We start from the raw sequence: 22874 nt of genomic DNA on the forward strand, positions 1-22874 counted from the left end.
GCTTAACGATGGAAGAATGCCAAATGCTCGAGCTTGCACTGAATACATCCAGCATAAAGTCCTGTCCCAATGAAGTTTAAATCATCTAAGAGCACTGCAGTTGCTAACAGCGATTTAGCACTGCTGTCATCAAACCTGCCTTCAATTACATTATTTCAAAAACCTTTCCATGGTGGAGAGACTGTGTAAAAGCCCTTCTGAAAAGGATCCACCACTGCTGTAGCCACCAGGCTCCAGCCCTTCTAAAGACAAGAACGGTACAACAAACCTACAATCCTATACACTCAGGTTCTATAATTTCAGAATTATTTTCTTATGTTATCCCATACAAAGTTCAGGATAATCTCCCAGACTTCTGACCAACTCCTTAATATTCCTATGAAGGAATAGTTCTTTTTCTCTGTAACATCACAGTAAAAATTTATACTTTTTAATTTGAGTAATTGCTCACACACCTCAGAGAAGGCAGAGCCAACCTGACCCCTGCTTACTTCTCTGTGGGTCTGTACGTTTTATCGCCCATGTGAGAGGAAGACCCTGAATGCTTCCTTCAAAGGGCAATTTCGACAGCAATTTCGACAAAACCAACAGGTATTTTGGAACAGTAGTATTATCAAACACCAGTTGCTACATCTCTGCAGAGATTTCCATTGGCAGCAGGTACAGACCTGTATTAAAAAAAACACAGAGCAACAGCAAATGTACTTATGTCGAAGTACGCTTTCAAATTATTCAGAAGTCAGCACATTATGGTCTATTTTTAAATAAAATACAGTTATGCTTTTAACAAGATGGCAGCAAACCTACCTCCTACATTCTAACAACCTCCTCATTTCCTCTTCCACATTCTCCCAAAGCTTCCAAGCAGCTTACTAATGAGCAGTACCTAATATCACCAGATGTCCCAAAAAGAAAGAGCATTTTCAGGTTTTTTATGTAGGTGGAACAGCTCCAAAAAGTCAGTTAACTGTCTTGCAGCTGGTGATACAAGCATTAGTCCTGTTTCTGAGCTATTACGGCATTCTTCTCACTGGCTCAGAGGTGTCCCCAATACAGCAACAAGAGCCCTTGTCCCCAGAAGCCCTCCTCTCCTCCCCAGGCTTCTTTTAGCCCCTGGAAAGGACTGTAAGCAGTAACGTAACAACACAGCTGAAGAAACTCTGCTTCAGACAGTATTTGCATCCTCAGCTCTGTTCAGATAAAATTAAGGAGTCCACAAGCAGTTCCATGTGTGCCATTTGCAGGCATTTATCACCATCTCCCCATCCAAAGCAGAAGGCGTGGCTGTAAAAACAAGAGCATCCTGACTTCTCCATAGGTAAAGTGATATCCAAACCTATCCATTTAAGCAAATACCACGCTTTTGCATTAGCTAGGCTGCAAGCCTTCCTTACGCCTTTTATATTTTCACAGACAAACTCTGGCCAGAAATGCAATCAGCCAGGAATTCAGATCTGTCCTGCCACTGCAACTGCTCAGTACTACAGCAGCTTCTGCTGGGATTCTGATTCTTGTCTTATCCATCCCAATTATTAGAGCCTCTGCAATGAATTTTAAATGCGAATATATTAATCATATCAATATTCTACAGAAGTAAGTGTAATCCAGATGTTGCTTCTGGAGGAATGCAGGAATGCTTAATGTACCATGGTAGTTTTTGTGCACTTGTTCATATGCTGTAAGAAAATGTTATCTTTTGATGTATTGCAATACAGGTGGGGAAACAGTGACCCAGGTAAATGCTCATGTAACGTGATTTTTCTCCCTTTATCCTTACTGGATAATTCTGTAGTATGTGGTACAGCGTGGTCTGTCAGCAGATGTGCCTGAAAGGCCTCTTCAGCCTTCAGCAAAGTTTCCCCCATTCATCCCTTATTTCTGATACAGATCACAGTTCTTTCCAAACTTAATTGTGGACTATCTGCTTCTTGGTGTGCAGGCTGAGGCTATTTCTGTAAGTCTGCTGAACTCAGGAAGGCTACTATGCCTTCTAAAATGACCTGGTTAGGGCACTCTCACGTAATACGTACTACACTTTGAGCAGCCTTTAGTAAGAAACAACGTGCACAAAATGGAGCTTTTAAGCCAACAGAATACATCTAATATTATCAAAAGGACCAAAATAAACTTTGAAGTCATAGGAGAGAATCCTAACAGTATTAGGTATTTAAACATTCCCATTAAAAATATTTGTATATGTCAAAATGTAGATAGCGCTGGAGATAAAACAGTAACATTTGTTGACATTCTTAACATAGTGTCATGTTTTATCTCATAACAACAAGAAATCATCAAAAATGCTTTGTTAAATATATCTTTGCTACAGCAGCTGTCAGATATACACACTGAAAAAGGTTCTTTATATTAGATTTTGGTATTTGAAACAGACCTGACCTCTGTCATTCACAAAATTTTCTGTTTTGAACATCTGTGAGCCTGTTGCTGCAACTTTATAAAAAGGGAAGGATGTTTAGTTAAGCAGAGCTCTGCAAAACCAAGATGGATCAGTTTTTAGCCTTCATATTTTAGAAAGTGAGTTATAAACATAAACAGATTTAGTTACTGTATAATAGCAACGGCAATATATACCAATGCCAAAGCAATGTATAAAACTGTGGTCTCTTTCTTTAAAGAGTGGAGCTCCAGTGCTAACCTGACTGGGGACAAGACTTCATGGGAGTCCTGGCAGCATTCAGCAAAGTTGAGCAGCTTGTCAGTCTGTCCAAACCTGTGTCTTTACCTGAGTGGAAGAAACCAGGAGTATAATAGCTTGTGTATTTTCATTCTGCTCTCCCAGAATTTTCTTTGTATTGTGATTTAAATTTTGCCAACAACTAGTAACAAAAAGTGCAAATTTAGATGCAGGGAGAGTGGATTCTAGGGTCAGATTATCTTAGGATGACAACTCAAGATTGATGCATATAGAAAAATTTAATATGTAACCAAGTTGTTAGGACTAAACAAGTGAATTAGTCCAACCTTATAGAAACTGGAATACAAACCAAGTGATAAAGCAGGACGTTGCTTTTGAGTTAAATCAGAATCTGAAGAAGTCGGTCAAGAGGCCTCTCACACAAGAACAAGATAGTATCACACGATCACATCTGGACATCTCCTTTTGCAACTGCTACAAAAAGATCTGTTTGCAAGACCCAAATCACTGGCTTTCCTGAGAGCATTAAAACACTCAAAACTGCCTCAGAGATGAGAACCCTGAACCTTTCAAAGTTATTATTGAATTTAGTATTTACTGTGCTGAACAGCTAATTTGAACTATTACAGTAAGCAATTCAGATTGTAGAAGGCATTTAAGTATCATGATTTTACAACAGAAAAATACATTAGAAACAGAATATTTTGGTTCACTGTGCTGATTTTGCTGAAGTCGAGTTAATTTTCTTCACAGCAGTTATAATATTTTCTTTTTAGTAGCTAACACAGTTTTTTGTTTTAGATTTAGTATGAGAATAGTGTGACAGCACACTGAACTTCCCAAGGGACAGCGTTATGTTTTCTTTCCGGTAGCTAGGCTATGTTTTGGAGTTGGTACAAAAAGAACGTGAGAACTCACTGACGTTTTGGCTGTTGCCAAGAAGACCAAGGACTTTTTCAGCTTTGCAGCTGCAGGTGCACTTAGAAACAGGAGAACACCTAGACTGACATCCAGGTTGGCCATATTCCTGACCCATATAGAACTGGAGCTGACTCTTCCAGCTCTGTGGTTTTGCCTTTTGCCTTTTTGTGGGATCAGTTGTTTGGGACCCGAGCATTTTCCTTCCTGGGACCGGCTGTTGGCGTGATCGTGTTCAAGCATGAACTGCTGCTCGGATCTCCACTCTTCCAGGATCAGCTGTACAGAACCAGTGTTCATAAGCAATTGCATTATATATCACTTATTTTATTATTAGTAGTGTGTGTATATATATAAAATCATTATTTTTATTATTATTTTCTCTGCTGTCTTTAATTAAACAGTTCTTAGCTAAACTCATGAGTTTTTCCCTTCCCTTTCGATTCTCTACTCCCATTCCACTTACGCATGTGTAGGGGGTGAGTGAGCAGCTGCATAATCCTATTTGCCGGCTGGGGTTAAACTGCAACATTCGCTTACAAACATTATTTGGATAAAATAATTTTTGATGCATAACAGAATTTTTTCAGGGTCATTTGCTCACAGAAGCCGATGGAGAAAAACTGTCCCCCCTTAATTTCTACTCTAGTCATACTCACAGTTGGTCATCTCAACACTTCTGAGACTTGTGGTTGGAAGAGCAAAGGCTGTGCAGGCCAATGGCTACTATAACCATGTGAACTGTATCCAAGAGTCAATTTCTGACAGAAATCTCTAATATTAATAACAATAACTAAAAACTGTAAGTTAAAATAGCTAGAATCTTACAAAAATCCTCCCATCTTTGATAAGAATCAAAAGTACAATGAACCTTTAGAGCATAATTTTTTAATGTAGTTTCTGGTGGAGTCTGAGAGGTAAATCACTCAGATGCGTATCTGTATTCAAGAAAAAAGTTAAACCGTATCAAGCTATATTATAGTCTTGATTTCAATTACAGAGCACAATTTCATATACTGATGTAAAAGGTTTCTGTATTATAGAAATCTGATTCCTGCTCCAAACTGAACACCATCACATATCCTGAAAAGAAACAAATAGTGAATAACGTAAGTCATATATGAAATACGATGAAATGATGAAATTAGAATTAATTCTCCCTACTCCCAAATTCCCAAGGTTTCCAATCTTTGGAAAGTTACAATTCAAATTTTAGCTGACAAAGGCTTTTTAAAATAAATGCTTTGCCCATCTGTCATACATATGGTGTATTTACATTTGCAAAATAAAGGTCATAATTTTCAAACTGCTATTATTCATTCACGTGAATGACAAGTAGAAACATAATCCAACTCCTGTATAAAATACAGAGTATCTTGCACAGTATTCACCAGCAAGAACAAGCCCCCTGAAGCTTTTTTATTGTATACTATAATATTTGCTTGATGTAGGATAATTGGTTGCTAACAAATTAATTTGTTCTCCTTTTCTCTTTGTCTATAGTTAAACTTGTTTTCATTTTCAAGCAAAGGCATTAAACTCATTATTTATCCAACAATTTCATTTTGGAAGGCTTAAGAAAATCCCATGAGGTGTTTAAGTGATCATTTACCCTAAAGAAATAAAACCTGCTACACAGCTATTCATACATTTCAACAGCTGATCTCAAGTTCAATGAACTTTGAAATTTGAGATACAAAGTCTTAAACCACAAAATATTGTGAAATCAACATGAATATAGCAAGCTGAAAGAAGAGCAGCAAGTGCTGAAAAAAAAGCTAAACTGGTATAGAATAAACAAAATCAAAAGGCAGCAATTTTCTCCGCCAAAAGCAGATAAAAATACATTAACCTTTAAAACCAGTCCCCATTGAAGAAATTGGTATAAAAAACCAACCTGTCACCAGACTGCACTCCCATGGGGAAACAGTAGTTAAGTTCTAATCTAGCAATGTTTCCAAGTCGGAGCACTATTCCGGCACCGTAAGACCATCGGATATACTCTGCCAGCCTCTGCAGGTGAGCTCTGGGACCCTCACCTGAAAGCAAAAGAGCAGAAGAACAAGAATTAAAGTCAAGGTGGTCAAAGGCTGCCAAGGCTAAATGGATTTTCAGAGCTAGAAGACAGACTACTTGGAGCACCCACTGTAGATTGAACATTTATTTACTACCCACAGCTCCCATAAACGCCAACCAAGTACCTTGTACTCAAACTACAAACTTCTACAATTCTAGTTGGATTGCTGGTTGATCTTCATTTCCCTCCACAGGGTACCTACTTATATGAACCTGGAAATGAGTACTAAAGACCTAACTGAAAGTCTTTACTGGGCCTCTGTTAAAGTTGATTCATCTGCTTTTCAATTGTGCACAAAATGTTTCCCTCCTATATGAATGCCATCTCTCTTCCATCAAGAGAGGCAGACATCAAATATCACTACATCCCCAAATAAATTGAACTGATAATGAAAAATTGTACAGTAATACTCTAAAATCTTGAAAAAAGTTGGGGATGGAACTAAAAAAAACAACCAACCAAACCAACAACAAAAAACAAACCATCAGTTACCACACCCTCATGATAACTTTTTATTTAATTCGTCCCAGAATACACTACAATCCCATTAAAACACCATCTTCCAGCCTCCCTTTAGATTGGTGTATAGCAGGTGTAAATCAATTACCTTACTGGTCTGCAAACATCACAAATTCACAGATACTACTGTTACTATCCTAGTTCTCTTTCCTACAAATAGTGCTAGAATTTATGTAGAGAGCTAAAAAAAATTACTGGCTATCAGTCAAACACACAAGTTAATAGCAGCAGCTTTTTGACAGGCACCAAGATACACACAGTAAACAAACTGCTTCTGAGTAAACAGACACATAACAGCTCTCTTCTTTTTGCCTTTATATATAGAGAGAAGCAGGTTTTGTTATATACAATTCTACTGAGTCTTACCATAGTCAAGATTGCAGAGGTTTCCAGCATTAAGGAAGAAATGTGTTCGGAAAAGGTCTCCAAACCCTCCCCGGCCTGGCCGAAAAGGGAGAGGGGTGTAGAGATGCAAGCCTCCAGCCCAGTAGGCTTCTCCTCCCAAGTAATCACCTATTTAGGGAAAATGTTGGAATAAAAGCATTTACTGTGGTATATATTAAAAGAACAAGAACACATCCTTACATTGTTTTATATTGCACTGCTACCTCTTTCACAGCTCTTGCCACTTGCTCCCACCTCTCTCCAACCTCACCACTATCAAGTAAAATATCAGCACCTACACAATTCTTTAAACCTTCCAAGTGAATTGCCCTTTTTCTTCATTCCCTCACCCAAACAGCCTGAGGTATGCACCTACTTGTGGTTCAGCAGAGACTACCCCGTGAACACCTCTGAAATACTTGTCTTAGTTTCAAAAATTAGCTTTAAAATATACTGAATACTGAATCCACTGATAACAGCAAGTCAGCAGCAGAGTAAGAAATAGAACTGAGGAAGGTTCTAGCTCTCCAAATGCCTTTATTGATCAGATTACTTTTCCCCTCAGCTACCTGAACACGTGCTGTACCAAAGAGAAATTTAATGTGACTGTTGTTGCTTACTAATTCAAGTGACATGCTGGAAGTATGCAAGTCTGAACACACACTGGGTTTACCAAAGTAGCTTATGCCTTAACTATGAACTGCCAGGCTTCATTCCATTGTGAACTAATATACAGTAACAGATCAAAGACATAACACTTCTCAAAGTGCAGAATGAGTGCAATTACTTTTTAAGTTACGCAAAGCTTAACAACAGAATCTGATTCTTTGTTACACACTAACATTTACAGTATTGTCAGAGGAGTAGGATTTAAAAGTTTCAGACCTTCACTCTGAGGTCCAATGCTGTACATACTGAATCCACGCACGCTTGTTGGTCCACCAAGGTAAAACCTAGTGAATACAGTCAAATTTAATTTAATGCTTCACTTCAAGGATATATTTGAAAATACTTAGCCATACTTCTAACACTGCATTTCAGAGTTACAGGTAACTTTGTAGCAGGTTTAGCACAGCATATTTAAAGAAATACAAGAAATTATATCTAAATCCTGCTGTGTTTGGCAAAAATCCAAAACAAATGGAAGTATTAAAAAAAACCACAAACCACCCCAATTAGTCTTCTATCACTTACAAAGATCAAAATCAAAGGTTCCCAGCAGTTAAGAAGAATCAGAACACTGTCTGATTCTGTCTGTTGTAATAATTTTGATAGAAATACTGTGGTTGACACTTGGTATTTATTGTAAATAAATTTAAGCCTAAATGGTTTCTGCTAGTGATCTTTAGACACAGGTCTTAAAGGGCAAAATTGCCTATAAATCCTACATAGTTACAATATGACTTCTAAAAATACCTACAGTGTTACCTATGCCTGATACAAAATTTTGCAGATAGTAAATACCATTTTGCAATCATAAATATTGGCAGGCAGAGCTACTATATAGCACATTCAAAGTTTATACTACTCTAATATGAAAATCAAGAACAGGAGGCTTGAGTACTAACATTCAATTAAACCTAACTGGAAACTTATTTGATTCTCCTCAGAACCAGAGGTACTACAGCTTTTCTCTTCTACTACAGAATGTTCTTTATACATTACCTGGGTTGGCTGAAAAAAATTAAGAAACATTTAAAAAACTTGCCTATCAGCTATACTGGATGGCTTATCTCCAATAGGTACTAGCATTCCACCCCAAAGTGACGCTGAAAAAACCTTTGGAGAGAAAAAGAAGGTGTTTATTAACATATATTACTTAATTTCCCTAAAAATTCATCGCTCAGTAACAAGCAGAGCTCTCCTTGGTTTGACAGAAAGTTACACGTTCTCACAGTGTATACTTGGATATCACACCATCAGTAATGGTATTTTCAAGAAACTTGATCATTGCTGCCCTCTTTCTTTCATGCAGTGCTACATCTTGAAAAAGTCAATACAGCACATTTGAAGCAAGTGCCACTTTCACAATAGCCAAAGGGAACACTCATCCAGCTCCTGTTTTCTTATGCATTTTCATGTTTTGAAATAAAACAACACTGCTGACAGAAATTACTCCTGGCAATTTTAAACCCATAGGAGGCTAAGTCCAGAAAATAGCTACCAAAAATGCACAATTATTACCTGTCTGTAAATCAGCCTTATAATTGAATGAAACCATATTCTGCAACTGACTATATTGACATCAAATACACTTATATAATTACTGCTTATCTATATAGTACTTATTGGGAGCCAAATCACTATAATAAATACATTTAATGATTTGCCTGCTGCTTGTGTACCAAGTACTACTGCCAGATGGTGAGATCTATTGTCAATACCAAGGCCACAGGTGTTGGGTATTTTCTCTAATTTTACAGCATACTCCTGCTGCCTTCTGCCCTGAGAGTCCCCAGATGCCTCCCCTGCCATGATCAGATGTGAAATCATCACACACATAGTATCTCGTTACACAACACACAATGTGCAAAAGCCAGTTGCACACAAGCCTACCTACACTCACAAACAATGGATCATGTAAAATTATGTGCACCACACGATGAGATATGCTTCACTTCAATTCCCAGTGGAGGAATACTAGCAGTCACAGGAAAGAGCAAAGTCCTCTTTGCAAAGCCATTAAATTACTTCACGCTGTCTTTCTCAGCTGAAGGTCAGTGAATCAATGTGAGATGACTAGAAGTGCACTCCTCAGACAATGCCTTTTCCTCCACCACACAGAAGGTGCAAATATAATGGTATAATAAGAACAGGGTATAGCAGATAGCCTTAAAAAGCCCTTCTGTGTTGGCCTCATTGGTCTAAGTCAAGAACTTCATTGTACCAAGTCACCTAAGAATCAAAGTACAAAACAGCAGAGTGACAGAGTCTTACAGAATCAGTTGATTAGTATCTGCACTACAGAAGTAGCTTGGAGCTTTTCAGTAGTTCTGTTGGCATAATGCTAACATTATTCCAGCCTCCCAAAATTTCTTTGTTATTCCAATACTTTTTAAAAAGCTTTCAAGGGGCAGAGATCTTCTCAACTCTTGGTTTGGTTTAGTATGTTGGGATACAAATTATTGTAACCTCTGATTTTTAATTCTTCATAATGAAAGCTGCTGTTTAATTCCTCATTGATCTATGATACAAGAACTTACTGCACAATCTCTGTGTGGTAAAAGAATTTATTTCTAAATACAGACAGAAATATTTCTAGTATATAGTTAAATTCTTATTTCACTAAGCAGAAAAACACCTATTTCCACCTAATACTAGCTCTGTTGCTGTTAAAAATGCCTGAAACTTAAGACCTCTATGTTCTCTTAAGAAGCTGGAGTACATTAAACATGGAATTATCCAGGGTCATTTCCTCTGAAGGAAATATGGTGGGGATACACAAGAACTGCTCTGCCAACCAAACCAAGTCATGATGATATAGAAATTGGCTTCGAAACCACACACCCTAAAGTACGAATGTAAACACCATGCCATAAAACCATGTGTTCTGCCTACAGGTTGGCCATACTGAGGTCTCATAAACTTGTCACACTACCATGTGTCTTTCTTAGTGGAACTTTAATTCTTCATTGTGCACAAATATGAAGAAGTTCAAAATGTTGCAGTGGAAGTTTAGTGCTATAGTGAAATCAGCCTTCCCGTTCTTGCTCAACAATTTTACACAGAAGAAATAATTATATGCTATGATAACAAAATGAGTAATCATATATTCATCATTTACAATGATAAAAGAAAACTGGACCAAGATTAGGCAGAATGTTCAGAACCAGGTGAAAGTGACAGAACAAAGGCTGTAATAAGTTTTGGGAAAATCACTCTTAAGAAAGATCACAAAGGACAGGCCTATCATCAGTTCTGAAAAGAAAACCGTTCATATAGTTTAACCATCAAACAAGCCCTTCCTTCCAAAATGCCCACTTCTCAATTGATGGTACAAGGCAGGAACATCAGGTGAGAGTATGTACTTTCAAGATATTTACACCAGCCATCTTTCACTTCCGTGACCTTTTTCTAATCCATAGTGAACAACCATCATAAGACACAGATTCAATAACCTCATTTGATTACTCAGATCAAGTACTAAAATATCTTTAAAACAATTACCGAATCCCAGATAAGTTGCTTATTCAACTGAAATTCAAAATCCTCTTTTAGAAAGCTCACGTCTCCACCTGTATAGCCAGCCAGCTCCTGCAAAGACATAAGTTTATGAAAGTTGTAACAGATATTACATATTTCTTTTCTCTAAAAGGTCATCATGTCTGCATCAGCAAAAGCAGTGTTCTCTCCGCCAGAAATAAAAATGCACTGATATGGAGAGACAACTGAATTTGGGATCAATGAAAAACCACACGTGACCCTCACAACGATAAGCTGCATTTTTCTCCTCCAAATATTAAACCAAGCTATTACTTTCAAAGCCATTTTGTAAATGACAGCTGGAAAATTTAGCATCTGAAATCAAAACTCTTACTGTATTTTCCTAGACCTGAGAAGATTTCATATGTACTAAAGCAGGGCTGAAGAACCAAATAGCCAGTTGCTTTACACCAATTCTAGTTGAAAATAACAAGTGAAGTGACTGAATCAGTGTTAGAGGCAGCATCTAACAAACTATATGCTAACTAAACCCTGCAATTCAGGGTTTTTCTCACTCAAAAACAGAATAGTTCACTGCTGCTAAGGAACAGCAGCACTTCTAGTTCCAATGGCACTTCAAAGCAATCTGCTTCTGAAGCACTGCAGAATTTAATGCTTCTGAAGCATTAACCCATACAGCAGAAAAGCCAGCTTTTTAAAAAGCTCTGAAAGTAACTAGAGCGAAAACCATTTTCTGTGCCAAAATGCCATATGCCAGTCTTTCATTTTTAAGGCTTATAAAAAACAGCAACAGGACCACAGTGTGGTAGTTCTGTGTCACAGTGTTAGAAAACAAGGACTAATACCTACTGTAAAGTTTAAATACTGTCAGGGATAATGTATCTCAGCTAACAAAGAATTTAATGCTAATGGCAAGATAAAATGGCTGTGCTGTTTGAACAATGGTATATAAATGAAAATTTGCCACCATAATAAAAAAGGTTTCATAGATTTAAAAGGCACACACTGTAAAGATAAAAAGTAAATACTGGTCATTACTGTATCCTAGTCAATTTACAATGAATTTCTAACTGCAGACACTTTTAACATGAACATAAATTAGTTAAATTAACAGTTAACTCAAACACACTTAAGATACAAAATTCAATAACAGTTCAAGTGATTTAATACTACCTGATTAATTTTCAGCAAAGCACCTCGTCTTGGCAAGATTGAGGAGTTGCGGGAATCAATTACCATGGCATGCTGAAAAGAATCGAACAATTATTTTTAGGTTTAGTATCTGTGTAATAACACAGAGTAACACTATTCTTTTCCTTCAAAAATGGTGCAAACTGGGGAAGACAACCACAGCTCCAGCTAAGGCTAGCATAGCTTCGTGGATTTGGGAACATTGTATCTACAAGACTAACTTAGTTTTGAAGGTTTAGTTTTAGAGGCCACATGAAACACATAAATTTATATCTTTTGGCCATGGTATGCACCAGAAATATAGCAGCAATAATGACCCAGTATAAATAGCCAATTTTGTGACAGTAACCAGCAAGGAGTTTATCTCCTACAATTTGTATGCTACAAGTTAAAGATGACAAGTGATCAAAGACTGCTATAAGAAATAATATTTAGAAATGGCACAGCAACTGCAGGGTGAGGAAATACACTGATCCTGTCATCTACCAAACAAGACAATTCTCCTACGAGATGGCACATGACATGGAGGGAGACCCAGAAAAAAGAACAAACCAGACTATGCAACAGTCAGCCATGAAAATATGTTTTTTCTTTGGACATCCTGGATGACTCTGCATGAATGACCAAACATGGCACAAGATGTCTGAAATAAAACACACTACCTACTAAGACAAAAAGCTCCTTTGGTATCATTCAGAAGTATTAGATTGCTCAAAATAATGTTTTTAAAAAAAGTCAGGAAAGAGCCTTACAGAGAGAGAAGATTTAAGAGAATGTCCACTTTCTTCTCGAACAGAAAAGGACGCTGTTCTAGCGAGGCAGCCAAGCTCTCTCCACACACCTTCCCACTTCAGTGTGTGATTAGTCTTCCAGACTGGAAACTATAAATAAAGAATTGGGTATGACATTAACAATTTTTGATACAAATTAAAGTAAACATTTCCCTGAAAAATCTTCTTCTCTAAAGTTTACTTCATCATGAGTCTACGCTTTTTCTTTCCAAACTTGTGGACGAGAGAGAAACCCTTTTTCAATTCAGAGTAATGCTAACTCGGCTCCAGTCAACAGTTTTGCCAAGTAGGTGCACACTACTTAATCCATCCCAAACAAAAAATATCTTGAATTGGGCTGATACAGTGAGCTAGGCTGTCTCTCTGAAATGATACTTGAAACATTAACAATTTGGAGAAAAACATATTGGTATTTTTATATAGACAAAATAAGACTGAATTATAAGAAAAAGACTAAGATTTATTACCTCAGTCATTTTAAAATTGTTCATCTCTTTCAAATAATGACAAGACAGCCCTGTGCACAAGTGTTTCAATCATTCAAAAAGTAAAACAAATATCTGTGAAAGCCAGCTGTGACTTGAATTAAATGTAGATGAAGCACATGTTCCACATACACTTGTGCTACACTTACATTGAGTTCTGTTGATATTCCTCTATCAGTTTCACGAAGAGAGCTCCAAGGGAACTGCCCAGTTACTTTATAGAGGTTAGCTGAAAAACTGAAACACAACATTACTGATAGGTTTGAAAGTGAAACTATTTAAGTAGGTGGAATTTTAAATTATCACAAAAACTTGAGAAAACAACTCTGCTACATTATTAACAGACCCTCAAAGGAATAAATGTAATCATTACTCAATGAAAATCTTACTAATTGTTTTATATGCCTTAATTCATTAAAAAAAAAAAAGGTACTCAAAAATGCATCCCCTACTTTCTTTCAAAGTTTCCAGGCTGTGGCTTGAAGAATGACAGGCCATATGAAGTTTCCTTTGTTCCATAGGAGAACTGGAAGGTTACCTTTTCTGCACGTCCAAAGAGATTTGGGAACTTGAGCCCAAGTACCTATGGAAAATAATAAAAAACCAATTTCATATAGTTCACTATCTTGCATCTTAATCATATTTTGAAGACAAGCATACCTTACCCGGAGAATGAGAAATTAAGATACTCAAAAATGGTTGTAATTAAATCTGTTTTTCTTCGCAAGTTAAGCTTCTCTTTGCTCTGGCAGCAAAAGCCATCACAATAGTGCAAGTTACAGTTAATCACCCAATTTCTAGCGCTGTGCAGTAGCTGCTGACTTAAACCTACTATAATTAGTACTGCTATTATTTCAGGCAAAATCTCCCAGCCAGTCTTAGAGAACTAAGTCTTTGGCATAATAAGCAACTGCTCTGCAAATGCAGATTTTCCAGCCAGGTAGGGCTGATTGGAACCACAGCAATAAGTCAATGGAAAATTATCAATACAGAGCTACTCCTTTGTATTTTTGTTCTGAGAAACAAGATAATTTTGCAATCAGTCCTGATGGCAGTACAACATACCATTACAATTCTCCAGAAATGACAGTTAAACACTTTTGCCTGTTCTGACTAATTCCTTGTGTCCCTTTGGCAGCAAGGAAGAAGCAGACTTCCTCCAAGCACAGACACTACCAGGGCTGTTCTCCTGTTGTATGTTCTATTTTAAAAGAATGTTAAAATGCTACCAAAACCTAATTGCCTTTGTCTAACAGGCACTGGAAGCAAATCAGTCACCTGAACTTTGTGATGACGGCTAATATGCAATTATCCAACTAACCAGAAAGGGCTATTATTATGAAATATTACATCTATAGGCTTCAGATGAATTTAAGGGATTAGAATAAATGTCAAATCTATTTAACTCTTAAAGAACCATGATCTCTGCTGCTTAGACCAATGTATACAAGTCATGCTTTCATATCACTCAGAAGTTTTACTTCTCTGTAAGAAATGAAAATCAAATAGAAGGGGAAGCTGAGTACAAAAAGAGAAACCCAAGTAACTTTCAGACTGTTTCCAAATGCAGTAGAACACATAAATATGATTCTGCGCTGATTTCATTTAGGCCGTGGCACTCTGGACATTGCTCTCACCAGCAAGGCCACATAAGCAGCTCTCACTGAGTTCCTGTTTTCCCTCAACTCGCAAAACACCATCACCTGAGTCATGCAGTATCTTATCCAGGTTAAAAATACTCCTAAGAAGAAAAAGATGAGTCCCTTGATCTGGCTTATCTACCAGCAGCACGCAGAGCTGTACTATGCCCATGAGAAGGCAGAATGGGCACAGGAAAGAGCACCTCAAAGCATCATCTATATACACCAGCACTTCTGTTAAAAATACATTAACAGAACATCACAGCTGTTACTTTTTGTGTCAACTGGTAAATATTTTTCACACAAGATTTTAATGTGATGCATCCTTAATTGAAACAAGTTCCGCAGTTGATACGGTTCTGGAAAACCTTGCATTTTGCAGCCCAGAATAACTGTTACAGCATTAAAACAGCAAAAAACAACAACAATTTCTAAGTCAAACATAAAGCATTTCAACCAAGGAGAAGATTACTTAGGTCTCAGAGAAACTAAATGCCAGACTTACTAACCTCCCCAGTAGATTAAGCGCCTTAAATATTACCACAAAAAATTTAAGTAATTTTTAAGAATCAAAAAATTAACATTCTTAGTTGGAAACTGTACCATTCTTCCCTAGCTCAAAATAGGCTTTTGCTGAATGAAAGCCTGACTAATACAAAGACTCTTTAAGAGACAAAGGTCTGGCAAAGCCTTAGTAAAGCTGGATCAAGAAAATACTTTGCCTTGGATCAAGTCCTCACTTATTTAATCACCAAATTCCTTGCTAGGTTTGGACCATGAAAGTAAGAGGAATATCATACAGTATTAATAATTATTTGAAATAATCCATACCATACTGCCTTCATTGTTGCCAACCATAGTGTTATAGCTTCCAGTTAGTCTTCTCAATTCTGTTACCTCAAAGATTACATCTAAACCATTTGGAAGGGCATCATCTCCTACATAAACAAACATATGTTATCCCTAAAGAGGTATTTAAAAGAATGCAGACAGAAGATGACTTGAACTATTTGAAAACTGGTTTAATTAAATGATATAGTTGAAGTCTACATTACAAACTAAAATGGCTTGAAAAAGAGAAGTTGTTTGGATATGCATGCAGAATTTTGTTCAATCAAAGCATGACTAGCTCTAATCAATAACACATTAGTTTAATTATGAACTAGTAACATTTGTCTGTTAACCTACCCACTAAAAATAAAGATGGAAGCAAATTCTTATATTAGAATAATTAGAAATTAAAGTGGTCCAGACATGGCAAGAAGGATGTCGTCCCCAGGGCAGAGCTTCCAGCACACTGTGGGCAAGTGCTGAACAACAAAAAATGCTCAGTTCCTACAGGGCTCCCTCTGGCTACAGCAGCTGTTCCAAACCACAGCTGCTGCCAAGGGTGTCCAGTTCTGCTCAAAGCAAATGGGCCAGCGTCCCAGCACCAGCAACCTGTGGGACTGCACTGTGTTTCCTTCTCAATAACACAACTTTCCTCTGCTGAAGAGAACAGCAACAGGTTTGAACAGCAAACACAAGCCTGGGAATGCCAGCTGAGCTTTACTGTGAAACCTGCACACATTCAGCTGCTCCATATAGACTAACAAGCCAATTTTTACCCATAAGCACTGACAAAATAACTAGTATTTCCTTAGGCACCAAGGATGTGCTGATATAATGTCAGTTATGTGATGTGTAATACATGAAAGTAAAGGACATGTTTTCAAGCTTTTCCTCAAGTGTTCCCCTGAACCTTTGGTTTAAGGTATGTGCACTGTAATTAATTCAGTGCTGGAAATTCACTCATTTTTGCCCGTATACAATATTTATATTCACATACACAGATATACGGACACATGCAAATGTGTCTTCTTCATAAGGGTAATGCGTCTTCTTCATAAGGGTAATGGATGTAGACACATATTCATATATATACCACACCTACACAAGCATCTAAAACATATAAAGGTATATGAGAGAGCAAGTTATATACACAAAAATGTCCAACCTATTACACAAGGAAATATACATCATGTTATGTCTATGTGTGTATGAGAAAAAAAGGTAAGGATTAATGAGGCAATACATACCTTGACAGGTATCAATCAGAACCTCTACCTGTCTAAAGATTCCTAGATGAAGCAACTTTTCACGAGCTTCATGCGATTTTCTCATCACCTACATGACAAGATAATTAGCTCAGTCTCTCAGGTTACCAAAAAATAACGAGGATCAAACAGAAGAAATGCAGCTAAGTCATACAACGTTCATAGATTTTTTGAGCAAAGACACATATATGGGTCTTCAAAACACAACACAACCAATTTTACACTTGAATCTGTAAAGAAAAAAATCAAATCCAGAGCATCCGTCTCAATTCCTGCCTTTTGTTAGTTTGCATGCTAATTGTTATAATACTTAAACCTACTATTCAAATAGGTTTCAGTCTTTAAAACTTATACACCTATTTAGAGAGCCCATGCTTTTGGCAAAAAACCCAAACACCCTAACCTGTTTAGACTGATTTACAAGTCTGTCAGGCGCACTCCAGAAGGAATCACCACCTAAAAGTGCAAAGACATACAACCTAACTCATACTCATGCCCGTATTACATATTTAGGTTTGGCTCCTGTAGCAGAAGACCAGAATTGTCACAAAGCTTGATGAAGTTGCTGCATGTCTGAAGGGAGCAGCTCAAAGCAGGAAAAAGAGAGAAAGTTGTAACCTGAATTTTTAAACAGCAGGTCTGATATTCGCTGCAGTACTTACATCAATAAGATTTTTAGCCTTGAAAACATCAGCAACTTCATACATGATAATGTCATCTTTGGTCCTTCCAAGTCCATCAAAGTGCACATGCTGAACCACCACCTAAACAAAACAGATACGTAAATACAGAATTTGCCTCTAATAATGACCATCAAAATCGCCTATGCAGAAAAAAATATTGTTGTTCAAGTGAAAAACCCTGAAGATTCCTATGCTCATTACTGCTAACCAACACTATCAGAAATCAGTGTTATCTACAATTCCGGAAAGTTGTTCCCTTACCATGAAAATTAAAGAAAAAGAACTCTTAATATGAAAGCTTATATTGATCGTAGCAGAAGCAGCAGTAATGGATTGTAGCTGCTGGGATTTTAGTTGTGTTGTATTGACAATTAAGTCAATGCAGAAATCACACCGAGATATTACATGTAAGACAAAACATGGAGTTAGTCACAGTTAGCAAAGTGTTAAAACCAAACCTAAAGGCCATAAATATTTAACTCTTAAAATTATTACTACCACTGGAGCATTGTAGTTTAAAATGCATATTAAGGGCACTACAATTATGAGGTTTTATATTTTCTTAAAGTCATTCCTCTTGTTACATAACTATCTGAGATAATTTTACCTTAAAAACCACAACACGCTCTAAGTTAGCTGGTAAAAACGGACTACATTGATTGCATTTCCCTTACTTTTCCAACCTTTTCCGTGCATTATAATTTTAGGGGTAAGTGTAAAAAAAATATATCTTCAGGTATTCACATATAATAAAACAGCAGAGTAAGAGCAACCAAGCATTACTGCAAATTGCTTCAAAATAACGTATCACAATATATACATAATGAACTCAAAAAAACCCAAATGTTGTTACCAAGCTTCTAGTTAGGATGACTCTCAATAGCATAAGGGAAAGGAAAACTAATAAAAACAAAGATAACGCATGATATCTCATCCCTCTACCATGCCTTAACATATTATGGGCCAAGACAGACACAGTCTTGCATGTGAAATATATATTTTTTAAAAGTTATCATCCTCTGCTGAAGTTAATATTTCCCTTAGTAACATAATTCACATGGTGGCAGTTTACCCTAGCCTGTCCAATACTGTTCTCAGGCAGATTAAGGACAGTTGCTTGGTTTGCTCCTAAGCAGTGTTGCAGAAGCAGTAATCTCTTGTGAGAGAGAGGGGAAAGTAGCATCCGGAAACTGTTCTGTTAACTCAAAGCTGAATTTTAATAACAGCTCCTGTGGTAGGGAAAAAGAAAGAACTGGAACTAAACAACATCAGATTAAATTCACTGTACTAAAATTAATTATTTCACATCTCAAGCCACAGTTTAGAAAGTTCCCTTAGGAAAAACAAGCAAGTAAGAGCGCCAAGACGTTTCTCTTGGCACTGAATGAACGAAAAAAATCAGTACCATTGTTCAGGTACTTACATCTTTATTTTCGAGAATTTCCTGCTTGGCCTCAGGTTCAACTTCAACCAGTTCAGCTTCCTCTCCTAGGGCACCAAAATCTGGCCCACCCATTGGAAGAGGCTCCAAACTCTGAAAGCATAAAAGAAAACAGCATTTAATATGGTACGCAGATTTGTGATTTATGCCTTTTGCAAAGGAAAAAAACTATGGTTCTTGACACTGTGCTTATCCGATCATAAGGAGGAAAAACTGGAAGAGAAGAACTAAAATGAGGGGCATTACTAGCACACTTCTTACCTACCCATTTGCTGAAATTTTTAATGAACCTGAAGAGCTTCCATGTTGAATGATTTCTCAAAAATACTCTGCACTCTTCCAAAAATAACCTTATTTTTAAGGCATGCTTCCTGTCTTAAAGATAAATTCTACCTTCTTAAAAAAAAATCAGGGTGTCACTACTTTTTGGGGGGGAGAGGGAGAGGCGTGTGAATGTTGAACAACGAAAAAAATTGTGTTACTTTGCTTTGCATATATTTATATGCTTATATATATTAGTATTTCTTTTAAAAGTATCCTTCTAGGTAATGCTCAAGAACCTCAGGCCCCACCCATTAGAGGAGAACATTTTAATCAAAACCATTTCCAGCACAGCATGGCTTTATTTACTACACCTGAAAGAGTTCTAAAATAAGACTTATCAGAAGATAATGGATTCAAGGAGCAAATAGAGGGTTGCCTGCAAAAGCAGAGGTCAGGATTGGATAATTCAGTAAATCTACTTTTAGTCTTAAGTCACTAATACACTACTGGCTGCATTATTTAAGGCTGACTGTTTTGCTGGAATAGTAAATTGCTGTTACGTATCAGAATCAAGTTCAATGAAGACAGAATCCTCTCTCGCTCCTGATAGTTTTCAGGCAGACACGAAACACTCTGCACCCACGTAACATTGTATATCACTTTATACTGCAGAAGGATATAAACCCAAGAATACAAGAAAAAAAAATTGACTCAGAAATTAAATTAGTCATGGTAATTAGATACTCTGGAGCCTTAATAGCCCCCTTCAGCAATATATTCTTCAGTTTAATTAAACACTATGTACAAGCCTGCTGGTTTTCAACAGGCCCACGGAAAAGAGACAATCTGCCTGGGATCCTGAGGAATCACCCAGACCATTCTTAGCCCCCAAAGAGGTCAGTCACTCATTAACCAGACCTGAATTGTCTACATCACAGTTTTAAACAGCCCTATGCAGGCTCACCATGGCTGTTTTAAGGGGAAGGTAGTTTAAGCCAAATTTACAAAGTTTTTCACCAAATGGACTCAAGATTTGTTCTGTGATTCATTTGCTTTACAGTCAACGGTACCATTAACCTTCTCTACATTACACTGATATTCTTATAGCTTGACTTTCTCATAACTTGTCACACACAGCTCTTCTGCCTTTCCATAAAGTAGAATGCTCATGAGTGGACCGCTTATCTAAAATTATCCTGAGAGATACCACCCTAAAGAAGCCTGGAAGCATGGAGAATTCAATGCCTTCCTAAAGCATTTCAGAGCCTGCTTATCCTTATTCTTTGAAATTATTTTCTGATGTTTAAGACTTACTCTTTCTGTTGCCATTACGATCGCTACTTCTTGTCCTACCGCAACAAACACTTAAATCTTTACCTTCCTCTTTACGCAACAGGTTTGGAGATTTACGCTTCTGTTCGTGAGGTTCTCAAAGTGCTTCAGGAACGTGAGACACAGCTGTTCTCCTTCAGCAACACGGCTGTTTTCTGGGAAGCGCAAACCTACAACCTCCACTTTTCGCTGCCTGAGGGCTGCACTTGGGGGGCAAGTTCACTTTGCCTCGTGCTTTGGATTTGTGGTTTTGTTGGTTTGGTGGTTTTTTTTTGGTTGTTGTTTTTGCTGTTTTATTGGTTGGTGGGGGTTTTTTGTTACTTTGTTAGGGATTTGTTTGTTTATTTTTTGGATAGTTGATTTGGTTTTTTTCCTGTCTTCCCCTCAGTTCCAGCAGGACAGAGAACTGCTGGAGAGAGTCCAGTGCAGAGCCACAAAGGTGATGAAGGGAGTGGAGCATCTCCCGTATGAGGAAAGGCTGAGGGAGCTGGGGCTCTTTGGCTTGGAGGAGACTGAGGGGTGACCTCATTAATGTTTATAAATATATAAAGGGTGAGTGTCACAAGAATGGAGCCAGGCTCTTCTCTGTGACAACCAATGATATGACATGGGGCAGTGGATACAAACGGGAACACTGGAGGTTCCAGTTAAATATGAGGAGAAACTTCTCTGCTTGGAGGGTGCCAGAGCACTGGAACAGGCTGCCCAGGGGAGTTGTGGAGTCTCCTTTTCTGGAGACAGAGAAGAACCCGTCTGGACGCCTTCCTGTGTAACCTCGTGTTCCTGCTCCGGTGGGGTGATTGGACTGGGTGATCTTCTGAGGGCCCTTCCAATCCCTGACATTCTGTGGTTCCGTGCTTTAGGCAGCTTGGCCCTTGCCAGCCCACCGTGGCAAGGTCAACCCCACTCGCCGCCAGGGAGGGAGGCAGGGCCCGGGAAGAAGAGACAAGGCGCCTCCGAGCCCCGGGACGGCGGCAGTTCGGCCGGGCCGGGCCCCTTCCCCCCGCGCCCACCCCTGGCAGGACGTCGGTTACCGGGGAGGCTTCCCCCGGCGGCGCTGGGCACGAAGCCGCCGGCTGCCGCCGCCCGGGCCTGCGCGGAGCCCCTCGGGCAAAGCGGAGCACGGCGGCCCAGTCCAGGTCCCGGGGAGCCGCGCTGTAATCGGCGGAGGAACGCGGCGATCTACGCTCCCGCCCTAGGCCAGGCCTGGCCCGAAGGTCGCCGAAGCGACCTCCGGGCCAGTCCCGCGGCGAGCACCGGCCGCAGCCGCCGAACCACCCTCCGCCCGGGCCCCTCCCCGCTGCCCCGCGGCGCGGCGCTTACCCGGGCGTGCACGGTGCCCATGGCGGCGGCAGCGGGGCTGCGCGGGCAGGGGGCCGCTCCTGCTCAAGGCCTCGGTACGGAGGCGGCCATGACAGGCAGGCCCGCCCCGGCCCCCATTGGCCGGGAGAGCGGGAAGGGGCGGGGCGAAGCTGCGCTTCCCGGATGCTTCCGCCGGGAAGGCGCGCATGCGCAGCCAGGAGCAGGGGGACGGCCCCCTCCTGCGGGGAATCGCTGCATGGAATAGGAGTTCATCTGTATCCCCTCACAGGGGCACGGTAAACTCGGGGCTCTCCGCCTCTTGGAGGTGGGTGATCAAAACTAAGCGCCTCCTAGCCAAGCTCAACAGGCGACAAGACATTTAATAGACGTTGCAGCAGGTGGAGCGGCCACCGCTCACCCGAACCCAGGGAACCTCTCAAACCGACATTTAAAACGCCTTAAATGACTTTAAATGGTTGTTTAACGCTGTTACCCGCACGGGAATTTTTCTTCTTCCAGACCCAAGTATGAACTTCGCTTTTAATTGCCTTAGTTTACAAACAACTTTTTGTATTTAAAGCAAATTGCTTGCAAATAAAGTAGGTTTAAAATTAAGGCGATTTTCGGGTCCAGCTGGAGCAGGAACAAGCAGGAACATCACAGCATATCTTAAGATACCTTGTGACCATTGAATCTTTTGAATCTTCAGTGAAATAAACACATTCTGATTTAATTCACACTAGGTGAATTATACTGAAGAAAGCTTAGAAAACATGGTAACAGATTATCTTTTTATTTTAGAAAAAGGAGACAAAAATCAGAGCTATGCATAACAGGTATCGTTCAGGTAGATTTAAATGCTGTTAATGGATCTATTCAAGTACACAGAATGGAAGAAAAACTTGGCATTCCTGCTTAAATTCTAAAACAGACT

At 38.9% G+C, this 22874-nt stretch overlaps 1 protein-coding gene across 1 annotated transcript; it reads right to left on the minus strand.

The window, feature by feature from the left end:
• Positions 1-4463: 4463 nt before the first annotated feature.
• Positions 4464-22084, minus strand: SAMM50 (SAMM50 sorting and assembly machinery component). Its single transcript, XM_080355751.1, has 15 exons — positions 21962-22084; positions 19025-19135; positions 17581-17682; positions 16901-16988; positions 15654-15760; positions 13635-13765; positions 13332-13419; positions 12659-12787; positions 11889-11960; positions 10719-10805; positions 8260-8330; positions 7437-7504; positions 6534-6680; positions 5469-5610; positions 4464-4654 (listed from the first exon to the last, which is right to left on the minus strand). The coding sequence occupies exons 1-15, from the start codon at positions 21980-21982 to the stop codon at positions 4609-4611; spliced, it is 1410 nt and encodes a 469-aa protein (XP_080211877.1). The 5' UTR covers positions 21983-22084; the 3' UTR covers positions 4464-4608.
• Positions 22085-22874: the final 790 nt, after the last annotated feature.

This window comes from Nesoenas mayeri (genome assembly GCF_963082525.1).
Source record: "Nesoenas mayeri genome assembly, chromosome: 1".
In the NCBI taxonomy this organism is placed as follows: Eukaryota; Metazoa; Chordata; class Aves; order Columbiformes; family Columbidae; genus Nesoenas; species Nesoenas mayeri.